The sequence below is a fragment of the Lithobates pipiens genome, unplaced genomic scaffold (genome assembly GCF_037356315.1).
Source record: "Lithobates pipiens isolate NorthernLeopardFrog02 unplaced genomic scaffold, aLitPip1_a1.2 Scaffold_13, whole genome shotgun sequence".
NCBI lineage: Eukaryota > Metazoa > Chordata > Amphibia > Anura > Ranidae > Lithobates > Lithobates pipiens.
The window spans coordinates 261,513,774-261,536,926 of record NW_027507718.1 but is presented as its reverse complement, the minus strand read 5'-3'; the positions used below and the strand labels follow the sequence as shown (position 1 = coordinate 261,536,926).

General features: G+C 41.4%; 1 protein-coding gene across 6 annotated transcripts in view; it reads right to left on the bottom strand.

Annotated features, from left to right (window-relative positions):
• The window catches only part of PDLIM5 (PDZ and LIM domain 5), a 266,096-nt gene that overhangs the window by 72,772 nt on the left and 170,171 nt on the right, over positions 1–23,153 (bottom strand). For 5 of the 6 annotated variants that reach the window (XM_077476564.1, XM_077476565.1, XM_077476566.1 and 2 more), the window contains 3 exons: positions 6,167–6,295; positions 5,285–5,479; positions 2,549–2,635 (listed from right to left, as the gene is read on the bottom strand). The exons of the other annotated variant lie outside the window; for it this stretch is intronic. In XM_077476564.1, coding sequence (XP_077332690.1) covers positions 2,549–2,635; positions 5,285–5,479; positions 6,167–6,295 — 411 coding nt within the window. The remainder of the gene's footprint in view (positions 1–2,548; positions 2,636–5,284; positions 5,480–6,166; positions 6,296–23,153) is intronic. 6 annotated transcript variants of the gene reach the window in all.

The following is a 23,153-nucleotide window of genomic DNA, read 5'->3' as shown; positions in this document are numbered from 1 at the left end:
AAGTGGTAGTTGCAAGGTCACAGAACATTAAAGCAGAACTCTGGGATTTTCAAAAAAATCCCCCATTAGTACCCCCCCCCCCCCCCCCACACACACACACACACACACACACACACACACAAAACGGTTATTACATTTGTGAAATTTCTTACCATTTAAGAGATATGACCGATTTAATTTTCAGGAAGTCAGCTTTGTGATTAAAAAAAATGCAGCATTATTAGAAATCACTTGTATGACACCGCTCGCTGATGTCCTGCCTCCCGCCATTATTATGATTGACAGTGCAATAACGGCACAATGCACTATCAATCATAACGGTGGGAGGCAGGACATCAGCAAGCTGTGTTTTCATATACTATACCTGACACAGCGGGACATCCCTGCTGTGTCATACAAGTTACAGTGGGGGGGGTGGGGGCAGAATGGAGGGCCGGATTGCTAGCAGGGAGCAGGAGAGAGAAGGACACCTCCTCCATTGGCAGTACAGACCAGGGGGCTGTAAGACCCACTACAAGAAATAGAACTCCCTGCTCGCTTTCATAGGACTACAACTTGGCATGTCAGACCACTGGCTGAGCTTTTGGGAGGGATAGCACCCTGCGGTCTTACAAACAGGATGCCACCAGGCAAAAATGTTTTTTCAGCAAGTTCAGCAACCTATTACAGAGGAACTACAGAGCTCAGATGAACATGGATGGCAAACTTGGTGAAGGTAGAAGATCAGCAACAAGGACATGGGAAAAAAAATGTTGTCTTGGGTTCTGCTTTAAGGCCTCATGGACACTGGCCCAAGCACTTGATGTGCCTAAACGAGTCTAAACAAGTTTACAAAAACTTGGTTTTTGGTGCTCCTTTTCTTCTGTCAGGAAAAAAGGCATTCAGGAGAGTTGGGCAAAATGCCCAGTGTGTATAAGACCTTGTGGTACCCCTGAAGCTTTTTCCCATTTTAGCTGAATGCGCATGTCTCCATGGCTGAACCTGCATGGGTGTGAACCTCTGCAGGAAAGTGTATTTATCCACCAACTTAGATCTAATCTTTAATACCTGGCAACTTATTTTTAAAAGTACTAATTAGTAATTCAATGACCTCAGAATATTTACTTCACTGGCTTCCTAGTTCTACACTCAGCTGTCATTGTTCTTGTAATCTAGCTCAGGGAGGGGGGAGGCTGTAAATAAGACACACCGATGGCCCATTCACACCTTGCATAGTGGGAGCACACTTTTTTGGCATCTTTTTCCTACAACATTTTGGCGTGTTGCAGTTTGCATAGTTTTCACTGCACATTTTGTTGTGTTTGTAGTGCATTTTTGCACATGGCAAAATGAGTGTTCGCTTCTGCGTTTGGGGTGCCATCAAGAATTCATGGCACTGAAAGTGCGCCTAGTTAATTTTAGGTGTATAAAAGTGGCCAAACACTAAACAATCTGACTTTATAATCTGTGTACAATCTCCTTTAGAGGGCATGCATATCTATCCAATCACTCAATATCCAATCAGGCAGGTCATTATAGTACATATAGTTGACAGTAGATCTAAAGGAAATTGTACAGTGAATGGTGAGCTTTACAGATATCCAGAGACACACATCAGCTTTCAATACAGATCTGCTCCACATGCTTGTTATGTGATCGCACTGCTCCTGCACATTCTGCCAAATGAATGAATCATTTATATGGGGGGGGGGGGCATGTGCAGGGTGTGTTTTAATTAGGTCAGCTGCTAAAAGAATAAAATAAAATAAAAACCTTCCTCACTAACAGTTTACAGTTTTCCCATCCTGCAAGACAAATACCAGGAAGTCATGAAGGACTTTGCTATAGAAGAAGCTGAAGGTGGAGGTGATGCCTGTCCTAGAACACAGGGACAGTTTTTTCTTTTCTGCAATTGAGGTACATTAATGGTATATATGGTATAATGGTATATGGTATATTGGGTACATAGAGAAGCTGTATTTTAAAAAGCAAAAAAAAGCAAAAAAAAAAAAAAAAAAGAAGCGAACTTAGCCTTTAAGAGAGGACCTGTTTAATCACCCTCCCTGGGTCAATTATTCAATGCAGTCTTAAAATGAGCACTATGGATTGTCATGGATTAACATGTTCTCTCATGCATATGGATGGGGCCCACTGTCATACATATCCCTGCTTCACTATTTGTTAGTCACTAACGCAGGACAAGCATGTATCCAGTAAAGTGTCCACATACTGAATATACATTTTGATTAGGGCCATGAAACAAAGAAAAGTATTACAGCCCCCAAATCACATACCTTCAAAACACAAATCAACAAATATATTTTCTATTTGAATAGGCTCCTTTACCAGCAAGCCTGGACAACTGGCTATAAGAAATAAATAGCAATGACCACAACTGATCACATAAGTGACCAACACTGAGTCCCAAATGATGTGAGAGCTAATAAAATATGCCATACAGTGGCTATAGCTTTATGTAGAGTCAACCATCTGACTGGTGTTCACTACTACCTTACATCACAAATGCTTAGATTTTGTTGCAACTGGAAAAAACATTGTTGATTTGTACCTTGCCTGCATCAAAGAAGATTGTGCATACAATGACGATTCTTGAATGACAGGACACTGTTCTGCAGAGGTACCTGCTTTCACATGCCTAACCAAAAGGAAAGAGCATGAAACAAAAGAATAAACACTGAAAGGTGATGTTACTGAAAAAGACTAGAAAATGAATGCATCTAAACTGAGAAAATAATTATTCTTGCTGTTCTATTTGTGAATTTTGGCGTAACAATTTAAAGATCAATATTGTATTAAAATAGTTTAACAGCTATTAAAAAGAAGAGAAGGCTACACTATAAAAAAAAAAAAAAAAAAAAAAAAACATTGCATATTGTATTACTAGGATTATCATTTTTTTTTCTCGAATAACTATTGGTACATTCAGGTTATTGAATTTTATAAGGAATACTGCTTGAAGTGCAATATAGCATATTGAGGTGTCTGGTATGAAAATACTTCCTGTGCTATTTGCCACTAAAAAGGTAATATTTTTATATGGCCTTTCTAACTAGTATTTAGAGGGAATTGGCTTCATTCACATTAGATGTGCAAATTAACAAATGATGGCACATCTGTCCTTCCAACAAGTTTTAAATAAACATGAGGCAGGTTGAAGTAACTTAAAAAGAGTAGAATTGTACAAGAAAATGCAAACACAAAAATGATGCAAATGTCCAGTCGGTTGTGACTGTAGTATAGATTTTTAAAATGACCTCCAATCTCTTTCAAAGAAAATGTAGGATATGGCAGGCTGATGTTAATGAGTACTTAATGATGACCTTTATGAAATTGCACCATTTAACAGTATAATCTAGATTACCCATTCAGCGTCGTAAAGTATGTGAAAGGTATAAATACCTTACCCATGTTATGTGGAAGCGTAAACAGCCTGGGCCTCCACCTAAATTATTGATCTTGATTTGGTATTGATCATGATGGGTTTTACTTCCTCTTTTGCTCCCTGCACAGCCTGCAAATCAAAAGCATAATGAGCTAGTATGCATTGCATACTAGCCCATTATGTGACACTTACCTGAAAACGAAGCCCACGCTGTCCCCTGTGCAGGCCGCGTCCATCTTCGTCCCTCTTCCTTCCGAGGCCAAGGACTCTTGCGCTGTGACTGGCCAGAGCCGGGTGCCGTCAGTCATGGCACATGCTGGAGGAAGAAAATCCACGAAGGTCCGTTTCTTCACAGCACATGCGCCGATGACAACATCAGTGCTCTACAAGTGAAATATCTCCTAAACGGCGCACGTTTACGAGATATTTCCACTACCTATAGGCAAGCCTTATTCTAGGCTTACCTATAGGTAGAAGTCACATACAAGCGTTTAGAACCACTTTAACTTATGTAATATGTTAGCAATTGCCCTCCTCCTCCATGTTGTATCAGAAAACTCACAATATGGCAGAGCTACAATAAATTCACACAAATGTGGCCCAGACAGTCAGTCACACTACCAAATTTAGTATAAACTTTTTTAAGCCAAAACTAAACATATTAGTCTTACGGCAGTTTCACACTGCCTCATGGGTTCAGCCCAGTGTTCCAACGCTTTTCATAGTGGTTACCTACGGTTTCCCCTAGAGCTTGCTTAGATTGTGCATTTTGTGAAAGCACACCAAAGATGCAGGACTGTGTGCTTTCAGAAAATGCACCAAAAAAAAAAAAAAAAATGCAATTTAATAGAAGTCTATGGTAAACTGAGTACGCTGCTGTGATGCAACAATTTGTGTATTACCATTGATTCCTGTTGTAAATCCACCTATTTCCCCAACAAGGTCAGCCAAGAATCAGATCATGTGTAACCATCTTACTTCCATGTTTTAGTGTCTTGCGAAAGATCGGCTCTGCTTTATTGAATCTAACAAAAAGGCTGCTGTTTTGTTTATCATTGCTGCAAGACCAATGAGTGCCTCTATTCCGGTTTTGAATTTGTATACATGACTTAGATACTAAACTTCAGTTATTTTAGGTAGTTTTTTTGAATACATATACCTTTATATGGTTATTCTTTTTTACATTTTTCCTCCCATAGTTATAAGATTTATGATTATGAATATTCATTTTGTGCATTTTTCATTATACTGTTGTACAATGTATATTCACATATTCATTTTTTGTGCTTTTTCTTTTTTGGGATCTGGTTTCTCCCCAATATGATGTATATTTGTTTAAACTCCGGAGAGGGCCTTCTTTATACATTAATTATCTTTGTATATAAATATTAGTAAGATGGGAAGGATCTGCATGAATTGTATATGGTCTGATAATTGATTTTATAAAATAGGATCATATTTTTCGGTGTATTTACAGTAAATCCTCAACTGGGAAGTAGACTGTTTTTGTTGTTTTCTCACTGTAAGTTTAATAAAATATTTCTTTGTTTTTACTACATGCTGTGGTCACTGTGCGCTTTAAATTTGTCTAGAGGACATTAGGATTTATAATGCATAGTTTTTTTGACTTGCACAAAAGTTTGATTTTGCAGCTCTGGTGTTCCTGCGTCCTAGATACAAGTAGACCCTAGTAGTGTTTCCTTGTCTTTTCGAAAGATAATGCAGAGAGCGTCGCCATACAGACACAGCTAGAATTTTACTGCCTGGCCCTCTGCTTTCATCACAAGGTCCACAAGAGAGCAGTAAAGAAGAGCATCACTAGTCCCACATTTTTGTAAACAGAAAAAAATAAGTACTTTTTAGATTGTAGCTGCAAAGAATGAATTACTGTATATAAAATACCTGAATGTTTGTGAAGTGGCAGAAGCCATAATAACAGACTGCTCTGTAACTGATGGAGAGGTAACCTCCGATGGAGACAGAACTTCAAATGTCTGAGTAGCAATGCTGCATTTTCCCTTAAGACCATCATTTGCACATTTTTCATTCTCCAGAAAGGTGTTCTCCGGTATGGTACCAGGCACTATTGTAGCAGACCTTCAGTTTTTAAGCATTAGAAATATTTAAATACAGATGTCAACTTTACATAATGGGTAATGACCAGGTTTACTACTAAACAAGCATCCTTATCACCACATACTGTACTTTATTAGCCAAATTTAGTAAGTGTGGTGTTTGAAATACTAGAGATAAGTAACTTCCAGGTGCAGGTTAGCCTGTTATAGCATCTACCATCATTTGCTACAGACCACATTGTTACCCGTTTAGCCTACTGCATCAATAAACCTTAAATGCGTTGTGTTTTTTCATACGTCTCATACTAATATGTAGTCCCGAATTGTGCACAATTCAAAAACCTGCTACAAAAGGAACTACTAGAAAGATTGCTGTAATTATTTTTAGCTATACTGTTTGAATGGGAACGCATACTGTAAATATAGAATTTTTTTTTTTTTTTTACATTCAACTGCAAAGGTGGAAACACACTTTAAACAGAAGTTTTGTTGTGAGCTACCCCAAAAATAAAAAAATAATTGAGCATCAGGAGAGTAAAAAGGTATCAATGTGTAAACAAATCATTGTGAAGAAAAGGAGGGGTAAGAATACCATATTAAGTCGTGTATTAGAAGCATACGCAATTGGACAGTACTTCAACGTTATGCAAATTTACAGTATCAACTTCTTGATCAGTGTTAGGTGTGGAAAACTATTAAAAACGCTAACCTCATGTAAACTGACGCAGTTTTAGATATTGTAGCTACTTGACTACTGACATTTAGGGTCCTTATAGTTGCAGGTGGAAAGGGTGCACATTTTGGCAGACTCTCCAGAGGATTGTCATACAAAGCCTTTCTAAAGAAAAAGAATTAAAACGAATGAATGAGAAGAAAGAAAGCCAAAAGAGAGAAAGCTCACATACAACTCTAAAAGAAAAGAACTTGATTTTAAAGAAGGAAAAAAGTAAACCCTTTCTCTCAGGGGAAGAATGCTTAATGATTAACATCTCTAAAAGTAACTTTAGTTAACTGGACCCAATAAGAGCAAACCCTTTATCAAGCTTGGACACCAACTACATGCCTTGTAGAGGTACAGAAACATCTAGAAACCACCAATATGAAGACACATCATAGAAATATGATCAAAATATCTGTAATACATATCTATTGGTTTCCTTTCTTACAGAGAAATTAGCTTCCCACTTGTGTGCCAATCAAGAAACCACATGTGGCTAGTCCCATTGTGATGTCTCTTCACCTGTTCTTGTGTCTGACAATTATTTCAATCTATTGCCCCCAAGACATGGAGAAGAGGGTGACATTCCGTAGCTAAATCCTTTAAGTCAGCACTGCTGAGGTGAAGCCATCTTGTGTGAACATGGGGAAAGGGTTTAATTCTATCCCAAGGAACAACTTAATTCTTGTTAAGTGTAAGTATTACTAAAAATGTAATTTGGCTTCAAGTTTGATTTAATGATCAATAGCCATTAAATACATTCAAATTTTTCAAAGTCTTAACATAACATACAGGAATTAAAACTATATAAAGCAACTTTTAATACTAGCAACTGATAAATAGCGTATGGCAAGAACATGTTCTATTAACATATTAATTTACTGACAGAAAGAGAGAGCATGAAAGCGAGAGCAATTTGATCCCCTGGTAGATTTTGTAAGTTTGCCCACTTACAAAGACAAGAAGGGTTTATAATTTTTTAATCACAGGTGTATTTTAACCACTTACAGACCGGACCATTTTGCTGGTCAAAGACCAGACCACTTTTTGCGATTCGGCACTGCGTCGCTTTAACGGACAATTGCGCGGTCGTGCGACGTGGCTCCCAAACAAAATTGACGTCCTTTTTTTCCCACAAATAGAGCTTTCTTTTGGTGGTATTTGATCACCCCTGCGGTTTTTATTTTTTGCGCTATAAACAAAAATAGAGCGACAATTTTGAAAAAACGCATTATTTTTTACTTTTTGTTATAATAAATATCCCCCAAAAATATATAAAAAAACATTTTTTCCCTCAGTTTAGGCAGATACGTATTCTTCTACATATTTTTGGTAAAAGAAAAAAAAATCGCAATAAGCGATTGATTGGTTTGCGCAAAAGTTATAGCGTTTACAAAATAGGGATAGTTTTATGGCATTTTTATTAATCATTTTTTATTTTTATTTTTTAACTAGTAATGGCGGGGATCAGTGATTTTTATTGCGACATTGCGGCGGACACATCGGACATTTTTGACACATTTTTGGGACCATTGTCATTTATACAGTGATCACTGCTATATAGTATAGTACACACAATCCCCTCTGTTATAAAGCATCCTATACTGCAGGGTATGCCCTTTGTAAAAAAAAAAAAAAAAAAAAAGATGCCTATCTCTACCTGAATTCACAGCACGGATCTGTGGTCACACGACTCCGAGGCTCCCCTCCTTCCTCACTGATGTCTTGGCTCTCTCCTCCCAGCTGACATCGGGGGAATTGCGGCCCCTTCCGCTCCAGCTGTCAGGTCAGGAAAGGGATCCTTGAGGAGTCACGTGACCGCCAATCAGCACAGTGAATTCAGGTAGAAATGGGCATCTTTTTTTAACAAAGAGCATACACTGCAGCATAGGAGGCTCTATAGCAGAATAGATTGCGTGTACTTTAAAAAAGTGGTCTTAACAACCACTTTAAGGTTTGGAAACTGGCTAGGCTAGACTTTAATGTGCATCTTCTTGAGCCACTCCTTTGTTGCCCCAGCGGTCTTGTTTTGGGTCATTGTCATGCTTGAAGACCCATCCACGGCCCATCTTCAGTGTTCTCGCCGAGGGAAGATGATTCTCATTCAAGATTTTACAATACATTCGCCCTTTAATGCGGCAAAGTCAGCCTGTACCTTTAGCAGAGAAGCAGCATCAAAGCATAACGTTTCCACCTCCATGCTTGACTGTAGGGATGGTTTTCTTAGGGTCATAGTCAGCATTTTTCTTCTGCCAAACACAGCGAGTTGAGTTAATACCAAAGAACCCAATTTTGGTCTAATGTGACCACAGCACTTTCTCCCAAGCCTTTTTTGGATCATTTAGATGTTCTTTGGCAAACTTTGGATGAGAGGGACTTTGCAGGAGCTGCAGGATTTCAATCCATGACGATGTATTGTGTTACCAATGGTTTGTTTGGTGACTGTGGTCCCAACTGCCTTGAGATCATTCACAAGTTCTGGGCTGATCCCTCACTTTTCTCCTGATCATTCTTACCTTATGAGGCGAAATCTTGCAAGGAGCTCCAGACTGAGGGCGATTGGTGGTTATTTTGCATTTCTTCCATTTGCGAATAATCGCTCCAACAGTTGTCTGCTTCTCACCAAGCTTCTTGCTGATAGTCTTGTAGCCCCCATTCCAGCCTTGTGCAGGTCTGCAATCTTGTCCTTGATGTCCTTTGACACCTCTTGATTGTGAGGTTTGAATGGAAGAAAGATTCTGTGGATAGGTGTCCTTTACACACAATTAGTTGTCGTTAGGAGTACCTTCTTAAATTGACAAGACAAATCTGTGCACTACATGTAGCCAGTCTCTGGGAGCCAAAATTATTGTTGGTCGATAGGGGATCAAATACTTATTTTACTCACTGAACTGAAACTCAATGTAGAACATCTATAATCATGTTTTTTCTGGATTTTTTTAGTTGATATTCTGTCTCTATCATTTGAAATACACGTATAATAAAATTATAGACCCTTCATTTCTTTTTAAGTGGGCAAACTTACAAAATCTGCAGGGGATCAAATAATTATTTTCCCCACTGTGTGTATAATTTAATTATATATATATATATATATATATATATATATATATATATATATATATATATATATATATATATATATATGTATATACAAGATAATATATATATATTTTTTTTGAAAACTATGATAAAATGTAAATTCTTCATGGAGAATTAAAGTTCATGCAAGGGAAAATAACTCCATTTACCTCTAATTTAACAAATAACAGAAGCATGCTACACTTCAGTGTAATTGTAGAGATCTAGGTCACAGTACTTTAACATTGTAATGTACTGTAAAATTATATTTTGTTCAAGGAAAAAACTTCTAAAGAAAGAACTGCAACTTTTTAAATACAGTTTCTCACAAAAGTAAATACACCCCTCAAATTTCATATCTTTTCATGTGACAACACTGAAGAAATGACACTTTGCTACAGTGTAAAAGTAGTGAGTGTACAGCTTGTATAACAGTGTAAATCTGCTATCCCCTCAAATTACCTCAACACAGTCATTCATGTTTAAACCGCTGGCAACAAACAGTGAGTAAACCCCTAAGTGAAAATGTCCAAATTAGGCCAATTAGCCATTTTCCTTCCCCGATGTCATGTGACTCAGTGTTACAATGTCTCAGGTGTGAATGAGGAGCAGATGTGTTAAACTTGGCGTTATCGCTTTCTCTCTCATACTGGTCACTGAAAGTTCAACATAATCCCTCATGGCAAAAAACTCTGAGAATCAGAAAAAAAAAAAAAAAAAAAAGAATTGTTGCTCTACATAAAGATGGCCTAGGCTATAAGATGATTGCCAAGACCCTGAAACTGAGCTCCAGCACTGTGGCCAAGACCATACAGTGGCTTAAAAGGACAGGCTGCACTCAGAACAGGTCTCGCCACGGTCAACCAAAGAAGTTGAGTTCACGTGCTCAGCGTCATATCCAGAGGTTGTCTTTTGCGAATAGACGAATGAGTGCTGCCAGCATTGCTGCAGAGATTGAAGGGGTCAGCATGTCAGTGCTCAGACCATACGCTGCACACTGCATAAAATAGGTCTGCATTGCTGCTGTCCCTGAAGGAAGCCTCTTCTAAAGATGATGCACATGACACAGTTTGCTGAAGACAAGCAGACTAAGGACATGGATTACTGGAACCATGTCCTGTGGTCTGATAAGACCAAGATAAACTTATTTGGTTCAGATGGTGTCAAGCGGGTGTGGCGGCAACCCGGTGAGGCATACAAAGACAAGCGTGTTTTGCCTACAGTCAAGCATGGTGGTGGGAGTGCCATAGTCTGGGGCTACATGATTGCTGCCGGCACTGGGGAAGTACAGTTTATTGAGGAAAGCATGAATGCCAAACAATACCTTCGGAGACTGGGCCGCAGGGCAGTAGTCCAACACAACGACCCCACACATCTCCAAGACAACCACTGCCTTGCTAAAAAAGCTGAGGGTAAAGGCGATGGACCAAAAATGTCTCCAGACCTAAAAACTCTATTGTGAATCTGTGGGGCATTCTCCAATGGAGGGTGAAGGAGCACAAGGTCTCTAACATCCACCAGCTCCGTGAGTTCATGGAGGAGTGGAAGAGGACTCCAGTGGCAAGCTGTGATGCTCTGGTGAGCTCCATGCCCAAGAGGGTTAAGGCAGTGCTGGAAAACAATGGTGCCATGCAAAATATTAACACTTCAGGCCCAATTTGGATATTTTCATTTAGGGGTGTACTCACTTTTGTTGCCAGCGGTTTAGACATTAATGGCTTGAGTTATTTTGAGGGGACAGCAAATTTACACTTTTCTACAAGCTGTACACTTACTATTTTACATTGTAGCAAAGTGTCCTTTCTTCAGTGTTGTCACATGAAAAGATCTAATAAAATATTTACAAAAATGTGAGGGGTGTACTCACTTTTATGAGATACTGTACATTCCCTAAATCTAAAATTATAAAAAAAAATGCTCTATATCAGCTTGTAGTAAAATTCAGATGTTATAGTTAAGGTTTAAATACCCATAATATATCAATGAGGAATGTTTGTCAAGCGGAATGCTTACCAACTCAACATGCAGAGTTAAAATATTTGCACCATGAAGCACTGTTACCATGGGGATGGATTTGAGTGGCATTCATGTAAATTTGTAGGTATGTAGTCAGGAGGCGATAAAAGCATGGATCCACCACCTATTTTTACTACCCTGTGAATGAGAGTTGAGGCAGTTTCATTGGATAGTGGAATGGTAGTTGGGGCTCAGTCATGAGTAAAGAAAACACAGGCCCCAGTATCAAAGTAAAACGAATGACCTAGTCACATTTTCTGCTGCAATTAAAAGGTAATGTAAACTGAAGGCAACATTAACCACTTTCAGACCGGACCAATTTGCTGGTCAAAGACCAGACCACTTTTTGCGATTCGGCACTGCGTCGATTTAACTGACAATTGCGCGGTCGTGCGACGTGGCTCCCAAACAAAATTAACGTCCTTTTTTTCCCACAAATAGAGCTTTCTTTTGGTGGTATTTGATCACCCCTGCGGTTTTTATTTTTTGCGCTATAAACAAAAATAGAGCGATAATTTTGAAAAAAACGCATTATTTTTTACTTTTTGTAATAATAAATATCCCCCAAAAATATATAAAAAAACATTTTTTTCCCTCAGTTTAGGCCGATACGTATTCTTATACATATTTTTGGTAAAAAAAAAAAAATCGCAATAAGCGATTATTGATTGGTTTGCGCAAAAGTTATAGCGTTTACAAAATAGGGATAGTTTTATAGCATTTTTATTAATAATTTTTTATTATTTTTTTTTTTTACTAGTAATGGCGGCGATCTGCGATTTTTATTGTGACTGCGACATTGTGGGGGACCCATCGGACATTTTTGACACATTTTTGGGACCATTGTCATTTATACAGTAATCACTGCTATATAAATGCAGTGATTCCTGTGTAAATGACACTGGCAGTGAAAGGGTTAACCAGTGGGTGGCAGTGTAGGGGTTAAGTGTTCCTAGGGGTGTGTTACTAACTGTGGGGGGGTTGGGCTGTCATTTAGTGTACACTGATCTCTGCTCCAATCACATGGAGCAGAGATCAGCGTCACTAGTTGCTAGGCAGAATGGGAAAATGTTGTTTATACAGCATTTCCTCCATTCGGCCGCTCCGTGAGACGATCGCGGGGATGCCCGCGGCGATCGAGTCCGCGGGTCCCGCGACCGGACTCACGGGGGTCCCGACCAGCGCGGGAGCACGCCGCCGCCGGCGCGCTCCCGATGGCACGGCGGCATCGAATATTGGACGAACATGTACGCCAATATGCCTGCCCGTGCCATTCTGTCGACGTACATCGTCGTGCGCTGGTCGGGAAGTGGTTAATGTGGCATTTAAATTTCAGGTTTCATTCACTGATACAAATACAGGGCTTCGATTGACAAAGAAGCACCCAGCCCGACTTGGTTTAATTCCAGCAGCAGATAGGAATTGACTGTACTGCTGTTGGGAAAAAGTATCCCTACTGTATGTAGCCAATGCTACTACAGTATATTACAGCACACACATCAGCCACATTGTTCTGTAATGGAATTAAATTGGTTTGGGCCAGCTTGGTGCACATGATGCACACAGTGGTACGATCCCATGACTGCTGTGTCCAGTGGACATAGCAGATCATGGTGCTGTGAGGGGCCAGGGTACCATGTAATCACTATGACCAAGCATAGTTACATAGTAGACGAGGTTGAAAAAAGAAAGTCCATCCTATGTGTATGATTATATGTCAGTATTACATTGTATATCCCTGCGTGTTGCAGTTGTTTAGGTGCTTATCCAATAGTTTTTTAAGCTATCAATGTTCCCCGCTGAGACCCACCCCCTGTGGAAGGGAATTGCACATTCTTGCCGCTCTAAGGCTGGATTCATACCTATGCATTTTTAGTGCTTTTTGCATTTTTGCAGATTTTCCCTACAGAGCATGTTCCATAGGAAACCATGGTAAATAGACTGTAGTGCAAATCTGCAAAATGCAAAAAGCACAAAAAAATGCATAGGTGTGAATCCAGCCTTACAGTAAAGAACCCTTTACATAGTTTAAAGGTTAAACCTCTTTTAATCTAATTTTAATGAGTGGCCACGGGTCTTGTTAAACTCCCTTTCACAAAAAAAGTTTTATCCCTATTGTGGGGTCACCAGTATGGTATTTATAATTTGAAATCATATCCCCTCTCAAGCATCTCTTCTCCAGAGAGATTAAGTTCAGTGCTCGCAACCTTTCTTCATAACTAATATCCTCCAGACCCTTTTTTAGCTTTGTTGCCCTTCTTTGTACTCGCTCCATTTCCAGTATATCTTTCCTGAGGACTGGTGCCCAGAACTGGACAGCATACTCTAGGTGCAGCCAGACTGGAGTCTTTTAGAACTGAAGAATTATTGTTTTATCTCTGGAGCTGATCCCCTTTTTAATGCATGCCAATTTTCTGTTTGCTTTGTTAGCAGCAGCTTGGCATTGCATGCCATTGCTGAGCCTATCATCTACTAGGACCCCCAGGTCCTTTTCCAACCTAGACTCCCCCAGCGGTTCTCCCCCCCAGTATATAAATTGCATTCATATTTTTGCCATCCAAATGTATTTGACATTTTTCTACATTAAACCTCATTTGCCAAGTAGTTACCCACTCCATTCATTTGTTCAGATCTTTTTGCACGGTTTCCACATCCTGCAGAGAAGTTATTGCCCTTCTTAGCATTGTCCGCAAATATAGAGATTGAACCGTTTATCCCATCCTTCAGGTCAAAATAAATAGGATTGGTCCAGGCACAGAACCCTGGTGGACCCTATAAGGGAATACTTATTAAGGTTGCCAAAAGATATACGGTACTAGGTTAAAGGTCTAAGATAATATGCTTAGGCGTGCATTTCACTAAGTTCAGAATTAAGGTGCAAGATGTTGACATATTAGGATGCATCTGTCTGCGGTAAGAGGTACAAAGCTAAGATAGGACTGGTTACGCAAGAATATGGTCAGTCAGCAGATGTTGAAATGACGAAATAACTATCAGAAGACTGTATTTCACCTTTGACTTAGATAATGTCATGAGTTTAAGAAAAATGTCGATGTATGTATGAATTACCTGATTGGTTAAACCACAGGGCTGTCCTTCTGTTCAAACTAAATAAAATTGTTGTGTGTGCTTCAATAGGCACATTCATTATTCACGTACAATAGCGTGTATGTGTAATGTTTTGTCCACCGGTGAAAGGGACCTCCGCTCTTCAATCCTAGCCTAGGCTACCAGGGGTTACTTACAGAAGACGAGCAACCTAACAGTTTTGGTACCAGCAAAGTGGGGTTCGTCTCGTCTTGCGACAGGTAAGTCACTTTACTCTTTTTTACCTGATTGGTGAATGGTGTAAACACTTACTCTGTCCGGGCGGCCGCTACGAACTTAGTTTAAAATTAAAAGAAGTAACTGTGCCTTCGCGATGGACTAGGCTGGTCACTCGGGAGGTGAAAAGGGCTCGCAAGGAATTTATAGGTTTAGGGGAGTCCGACTAGGTTGGTCTGACTTAAAACTATTGGTGATAGTATTTTTAACACGGGAAGTAGTAGATTACGCCCGTGACAAAGGGATTGGTGGAGTGGACGCCCATTTGAAAAAAATTTTTTTTAAAAAAAAAAGTGCACTATAAATTGATAAATGTATTGCAATACGGTTATTTCATGTCTTAAAGTATATTAAGAATATGTCTGTTTCTCTCTAGGTACACGTGTAAGTATATAGAGTATAAGTTTTAATATAGAGTATAAGGAAAATAATTGTTGTTGTTTAAATGAGTGCAGAATATGAGGAGCCCTCTTGTAGTGACATAGCATCCGCCTGCCCCCATTGCACGTTAGGTCTACTCTTCCTAAGAATAGATGACAAGTGGATTTTACTGACCACCAGACCAGGGGGGTTCTCTTGCAGACTTGGTGTAAGAGGGGTATATCCCGCCACCAGGAAAAATTTACCCTTTATCGTATATTAAGGGTGAATCTTCATAGTTTTTATATAAGTCCATCTGCCCCAAAAAAGATCAGGGATCCTACTCCCAGACCAGAGACCGGATTGTTGGACAAACCGGGTGTTATCACCTGTGTCCTGCCACTAGACACACACTGCCCAGACTACTAGATGGGGAATACTGCAGCAACCCAAGCTATGGCCACCCCATCACCCTATGAATTTGTCAGTAATATGATCCCTGGCCCCCAGGTAGAACCATTTTGGACACAAGTCCGAGAAAGGTGTCAGCAATTGGGGATACATGACCCAGGGCCATATGGTCCTTGTACTGAGGAAGACTGGCAGGAAGTAAGTAAAATATGCCAAATCCACAAAAATTCGTACCCTCCAGGGAAGTGGGAAAATATTCAATATATAAAAGATTGTTACCATGCATGGGATAAATGTCTACACAAATATAAAAAGAAGCATATTAATAAAACTACAAAGCTTACTCCAAATATAGGACCCAGTGCTATGGCTGAAGCCCCTGCACCCCCCTCACCTCCCCCTCCCCCGCCTCAATGTCCACCCCCACCTTATGTTATGGTAAAAAACGAAGATGGGACGCCAGGTCCATACCTTCAATTATATCCTTCACTGGATCCTGTAGTCCTAGCCGCCATAGCACACGCCACAGCAACACCAGAACAAGTGGCCCAATGGGAACAAATAAGTAGGGGCAGAGAGGAAGAGGGGAGACAGGAAGAAGTTACAGGACAAGAAGAAGTGGGTAGTCCCGAAATGCAGGAATTAGAGGCAAAAATAAAAGAGTTTGAAGAGAAGAAAAAGGAGGAAGAAGAGAGAATAGGAAAAAGGAGAACTGAGTTAGAAACACTTATGGAAGGCCTACAACAAAAAGAAATAGTCCTCAATGAGGCAGAAAAGGTACAAGTGGATAGGAAAATAGAGTTAGAAATGTATCAGAAAAACTTGGAAGTAAGGGAGAAGGAATTTCAGGAGGGAAGAGAGAGAGAGGTACATAGGATGGAGGACTTACAAAAGGAACTAGAAAAGTTAAGAAAGCAATTAGGGAAGAAGGAGGAAATGTTGAAAGAAGCGCAGGATAGGATTATAGCGCTGCCCCCCACCACTACAAGAAGCCATACAAAAGAGACACCTATTCCCAAAACTGAGGAGTCAGGTCCAATTAGTAAAACAGGGACATTATCCATAGAAGAGGAAACTGAGAGAGAAGCAGTAGGGGCTTCACTCAAAGCACCTTTGATGACTATGGGGAACACCGAGGTGCATATACCATTACCTTTGGGTACACTCTCCAAAATAAAAGAACTATGTCCCAATCCCAAGAAGTATCCACGAGATGCAGGTACCTTTCTGGCAAAATATAGTGCAGGCACAGGGCTTGACAAAGATGACATAAAAAGTATTCTTAGCATTGTAGACCCAGACAGCCCAGAAGTAGCCCCTGTAGACAACCTATGGACAACCCATATTCAGACCAATAAGGATTGGATATCCTTTTGGAAAGGCATGGGAGGTCATTGGTCCAAATTATACAAAGGATCATCTGCACTCCAAGAACTGATCCTAGCCAAGCAGGGACCTAAAGAGAAATTCTATGATTACTGTACCAGAGTATACTCCCTATGGAAAGCTGTAGATGGGGTCACACCACAATTATTTACTACTACCATCATGTCGGGAGGCGATCCCAAAGTGACGCACTTGCTCAAATTCACAAACCCCAAATGGGCAGAGCAAGCACCAGATGAATTCATGAAGGACGCTAGGTCCAGAGAGACTTCAGGAGTCTTTGAACAAAAAGGGGGAATTTTCCCCTCCTTGACACAAACACAAACCCTAGTCACACCTGAAACCTCATCCTCACCACCGCACCTCATGACCATGCAGCCCTACCCACCTGACCAAGGATGTTTTAATTGTGGGGAACAGGGACATTGGAAATCACAGTGCCCATATAGACAGAGGGCGAGCTATCCAAGGGGCAGAGGAAGGGGGTACAATGCTACTAATCGCCCCCCCCCTCACACTACAAGGTACCCCCAATATCCGCCACCTCCCCAAACACCATCTCAAAACCATGGGCTTGCACAGCCACCCTACACCCCAACCTCTAACAGACCTCCCCCTCGAATCCCTATGCAGTGGCCGTCTACCCGACAAACACACCCCCAATAAAGATGCCTAGAGTATGTTCCTTCCCTCAGTCTGGTGTGCCACAACCTATCATGGAAGAGTCTACCACAAGTTATATTACGCGTAGACAACCACATAGTGTGTTTCCTGCTTGATTCAGGTGCCACTTTTAGCTCATTAAATGATGAGAGGTATGACACACCACTGTGTACTGAGGGACACTCTATTGGAATAAATGGGACATCGGTCACTCATTCCGTCACCCCGCCTTTACCAGTCTCTACCCCGGATGGACTAGAGCTATGTATGCAGAGTTTCGCTGTCCTGACTTCCTGTCCAGTGTCCCTCATGGGCAGAGATTTACTATCCCAGTTGAACATTACCATTAAGTTTGACAAAGACGGCTCCCTCACTGCAAGTTCCCCTCTTTGTGACTTACACAGCCCAAAAAGACATGCACACAGGAGTTTCTTTCTGATGATACCTTCCTCCCTTGACCATCACACGATTTGGGCAGAAAACAAAGGTAGTGTGGGCTTTATTAATTGCACACCATATGCACCCCAAATGCGATCAGATGCAGGGATACAATATCAAAAACAGTATCCCCTACCCCCAGAGAAAGTCCAAGGCATCTCCCCTCAAATTAATGATTACATATCAAAAGGTATCCTGAGACCGATCATCAGTCCCTGGAACACGCCCATTTACCCCGTAAAAAAGGCCAGTGGGGAGTGGAGACTTGTACAAGACCTCAGAGCAGTAAACAAACAAGTGATTCCCCTCCCACCCCTAGTCTCAGACATCACTTTTATTTTCTCATGCATACCGGCAGACTCTCTATGCTACACAGTAATTGATTTAGCGAATGCTTTCTTTAGCATTCCCATTGCGGAGGAAGCCCAACCTATGTTTGCTTTCTCCTGGGCCGGGGGCCAGTTAACCTGGACGCGTTTAGTGCAAGGGTATGTAGACAGTCCAGCCGCCTTCTCTATGGTACTCAACGAGACTGTCAAGTCTTGGACATCTGAGCGAGGGTCGGTACTGATACAGTATGTGGACGACTTGCTCCTGTGCAGTCGAACTGCTGAAGACTGTGCGGTCGATTCAACATCACTGTTGGGACACTTAGCCCGAGCTGGACACCTCGCCTCCAGGAAGAAGGTGCAATGGTGCCAGTCCCAGGTTGAATACTTAGGTTGTATCCTTAGAGAAGGAACAAGGCTGGTGTCACCTAAACGTGCCGCAGCCCTACAAGCTCTCAGTCCGCCAAAAGACAAGGCCGCCCTACTCTCATTTTTGGGTGCAATTGTATATTGCCGCCAATGGATCCCTGACTGTTCTCATTATGATAGTATCCTAAGAGAGGCTACTGGCTCGACAGCCCCTAAATTAATAGATTGGACTGAAGACAGACTACAAGCTTTTCAAGCTCTATTAAACAGTCTGTCAAATGCTCCCGCCCTGGGATTGGTAGACTATGGTAAAGCTTTTCAGCTGTACTGTGTAGTTTCAGGAAGCTCTTTTGCCGCCGTGCTAACACAACAGCATGGAACAGGCTACCGCCCTGTCTCCTACCTATCTAAAAAACTCCCCCTTCAGGTTCAAGGCATGCCATCATGCCTTCAGAATTTAGCCGCCTGTGCTATGGCCGTACAAGATGCCAACAAGATGGTCTTGGGACACCCGATGACACTTTACACCACACATTCTGTCACCCACCTCATACAGAACATGAACACCCAACACATGACCTCACAAAGACTCAGCGGATATGAGATTTCCCTCATGAACACAGACAATCTGTCTCTCAAATATGTTCCCGCCAACAACCCTGCCGTCCATCTCTTGCACTCCATGTTACGCCTACCACAAGACCCAGACCAGTTTCATGACTGTATAACACGAGTGGAGTCTATCACATCACCAAGACCAGACCTCACCGACGTACCGATTACCAATGCAGACGATGTTTTTGTGGACGGTAGTTGCTCCCGTCCCTCTGATTCCACCTTCCAAACAGGATATGCAATAGTCCAGTTGCCAAACAAGGTATTAGAAGCCAAACCACTGCCCCCCTCTTCGGCTCAGGTGGCTGAACTGGAAGCCCTCACCAGGGCCTGCATTTTATTTACAGATAAGAAGGTGAACATTTACACTGACAGTAGATATGCATTTGGGGTGGTGCATGACTTCGGAGTAATATGGGCTAAAAGAGGTTTTAAAACAGCGGATAATAAACCTATTTCCAATGCTACCCAGATTGAGGCACTTCTTCGGGCTATTTTGCTCCCAAAAGAGGTGGCAATAATTAAAGTAAAAGCACATTCTTCAGATAATAGCAAACTTTCCAAGGGAAATGCTTTAGCTGACCGAGAAGCGAAAAAGGCAGCCCAGTCCTCCACCCAGGAGCCCACCCCCACGTCCATGTACTTTAAGGATCATTTCACCTGTCCTAACTTTAAATCTGTAGTGGCACAAATGCAATCATTAGCCACTGAGGAAGATGTCTTGTATTGGGTGAAGGCTGGCTTGACCAAAGACCCAGAGGGTCTGTGGTCAAAAGAGGGGAAGATATTGGGAATACCTGAGGCAAGCAGTATTCTAATTCTCTCCTACCTTCATGGTCCAGGACACATAGGTGCCGTCCCTTTAGCCACTATGTACACCAAATCTTTCTGCACAAACGCCTTGAACAAACAAGTCAAACTCCTGACCACAAGTTGCCTTACCTGTGCTCAAAACAATGTGCAGGGCAAACGGCATGGCCTACATGGTCATCTACCCCCACCAATGGGTCCCCTTACAGATTTACAAGTAGACTTCACACACATGCCAAAACAAAAGGGGAACTTAAGATACCTGTGCGTTGTCATAGATAAATTTTCAGGCTGGGTTGAAGCCACTCCCTGTGCAGGTGAGACAGCCAATATAGCAGCAAAATGCTTGCTGAATAACTGGATTTGTAGGTTTGGCATACCAACATCTATTTGGTCAGATAGGGGACCTGCATTCAGCTCCTCCGTTACCCAGGCTGTGGCTAAATTGTTAGGGCTGCAATGGAAACTACACATCCCCTATCACCCTCAAAGCGCAGGGGTAGTGGAAAGAATGAATAGAAATATAAAGGATAAATTGAAAAAGGCCACAGGGGGCACAATGAAGGGATGGCTTGATCACCTCCCTTCTGTGCTATTCCAGATTAGAACGGCACCCCATGCCAGAACGAAACTTTCACCTTTTGAAATTTTGATGGGAGTCCCCGCAAACATAGAATTACCCCCATTAGACCAAGACACTGATATTGACATTTATTCCCAACAGGAAATGTACGTGAAAAACCTGGTAAGTATGCTTCATGAAATGAACGAACACGTTTCTGTCACCTTTTCTCCTCTTTCCACAGAGCCAACACACCCCTTCATCCCAGGAGATCAAGTGCTAGTCAAGCAACTGGCCCACAAAAAGAGGATCGGACCAATCTACTCTGGACCTTGGAAGGTTGAAAAGGTGTCCAGAACTGCGGTCCTGACTGACCAAGGAAACACCTGGATCCACGCCAGCAGGCTGAAAAAGTGCCCACTGCTTCCCACAACCCCCGACCCCCCACCTATTGAAGGAGAACCCGACCCACCCGAACAGCGACCGGAACTGCAAGAGATTCAGGAAGGCATTGGACAATTAACCCTTGAAACCCTACATGATAGCGAAGAAGAAGGACAAGCATAAGAACTTGTAGAAATGTTTTTACCTTCAGTGTCAGGGAAGGCTGTATGCCTTTGGGGTAGTCTGGTACTATTTGTATTCCTGCCCACATGGTTTATAGCCAACTGTATATATCATCCAGAAGATTTAGGTTTATTAAAAGGGATATGTGGACCACCTAAGATGAATAATACCCCCGGCCAAAGACATAGTAGAAGTATTGTACCCGTTAATGAGTCACCTAAGGGACTGACTAACAAGATGTTACTACTAAAATTCAAATATAGCTATGCTCAAAAATCTGGTTTTGAGAAATGCTGGATTTGCAGCAAGCTACATCCCAGTACAGCTAGAATCCCTCTCATGGCAGTCCCCTTGAATTTTACCCCCCTCCTTAATGGAACACCCCCTATCGTCCTAACGAATGTTACTAGGACCCGTCCAAATAAAACCCTCACTTTCCAAATTATAGGTAGAAGCCACTTCCCAGACTGGTGTTTCTGACTGGGAAACACCACAGATGGAGCCGAGGTTTGCAAACAAGCAAAACTTAACATTTCAATGACATCATTTAACAGTCCTTCTTTCTTCCATACTTCAGATCCCACCCTAAATGCCACCTTTTTAGACTTTCTTAGCTCCAGTACCAAGACTACAATACACCAATTAATGTCAATACTGGTGCTCTCTGGCCTTTCTGATACTCTTAGGAACGTGTTCCATAAACGACCCCTAGCTCTAGGAAATACCATATATATATGCTGCGGCAAACTCTGTCACCCCTGGATCCCAACCAAACCCCAGGGGTGGTGTTACCTTGCAGCCCTGGTTCCTATTATGGGGGTATTAGGGGATAACAAGGGAAGTCACCTCCTTGAAGCCAGCATGCATCCTAGATATCCCCTTAGACACCGTAATAAACGAGAATTGTTTTTAGGAAAAGATATGGCCTGGGCATGGTTCCCTTCCTGGACAGGGTGGGGAATTGACCTAATGAAAAGATTAAATAATTACACTGGCATAATTGATGAGATTCTGGAGGAAAATTCTGATGACATAACCAAACTAAATCTAGAAACTAGGGCAATTAGGAAGCAACTAGAACTACATGAGTTGGCTATAGAAAGTATGAGTGCAGCCCTTACTGGCCTCTGTGAGACTACTGAGGATTATGAGTGCTGTACCTGGATTCATAATACCAGCATCGAAGTCCCAGACTACTATGACGTTATTGCCCAACACAGGGAAGAGGTAAATAAACTACAGAAAGAGGCAAGGAACATAGGAAAAAACTGGGATCCCTTCTCGAGCAGTTTTAGTTTTGGGGGATTAATATCTTGGCTCCGAAATGCTGCCATGACAATTGTCACTGTGATTCTCTTCATTCTATTTTTATATGCCTGTTATAAGATAATCAAATGTTTATGTAAAAAGGGAAACACGGTCGCTCCGAAGGATCTGAAACTCACTTCCATTGTTAAGGATCCAACGGTATGGTATAGAAACCAAGAGCACAAGGGTTCGGAGTATGAAGCCTGTGCTATTAAATTAGAAAAGGAATGATCATTATGTAAATCACAGAATGATCAAAGGAAGGATTATAAGGGAATACTTATTAAGGTTGCCAAAAGATACAGTGGTGTGAAAAAGTGTTTGCCCCCTTCCTCATTTCCTGTTCCTTTGCATGTTTGTCACACTTAAGTGTTTCGGAACATTAAACCAATTTAAACAATAGTCAAGGACAACACAAGTAAACACAAAATGCAATTTGTAAATGAAGGTGTTTATTATTAAAGGTGAAAAAAAATCCAAACCATCATGGCCCTGTGTGAAAAAGTGATTGCCCCCCTTGTTAAAACATACTATAACTGTGGTTGTCCACACCTGAGTTCAATTTCTCTAGCCACACCCAGGCCTGATTATTGCCACACCTGTTCACAATCAAGGCATCACTTAAATAGGAGCTGCTTGACACAGTAAGGTCCACCAGAAGATCCTTAAAAGCTACACATCATGCCGAGACCCAAAGAAATTCAGGAACAATTGAGAAAGAAAGTAATTGAGATCTATC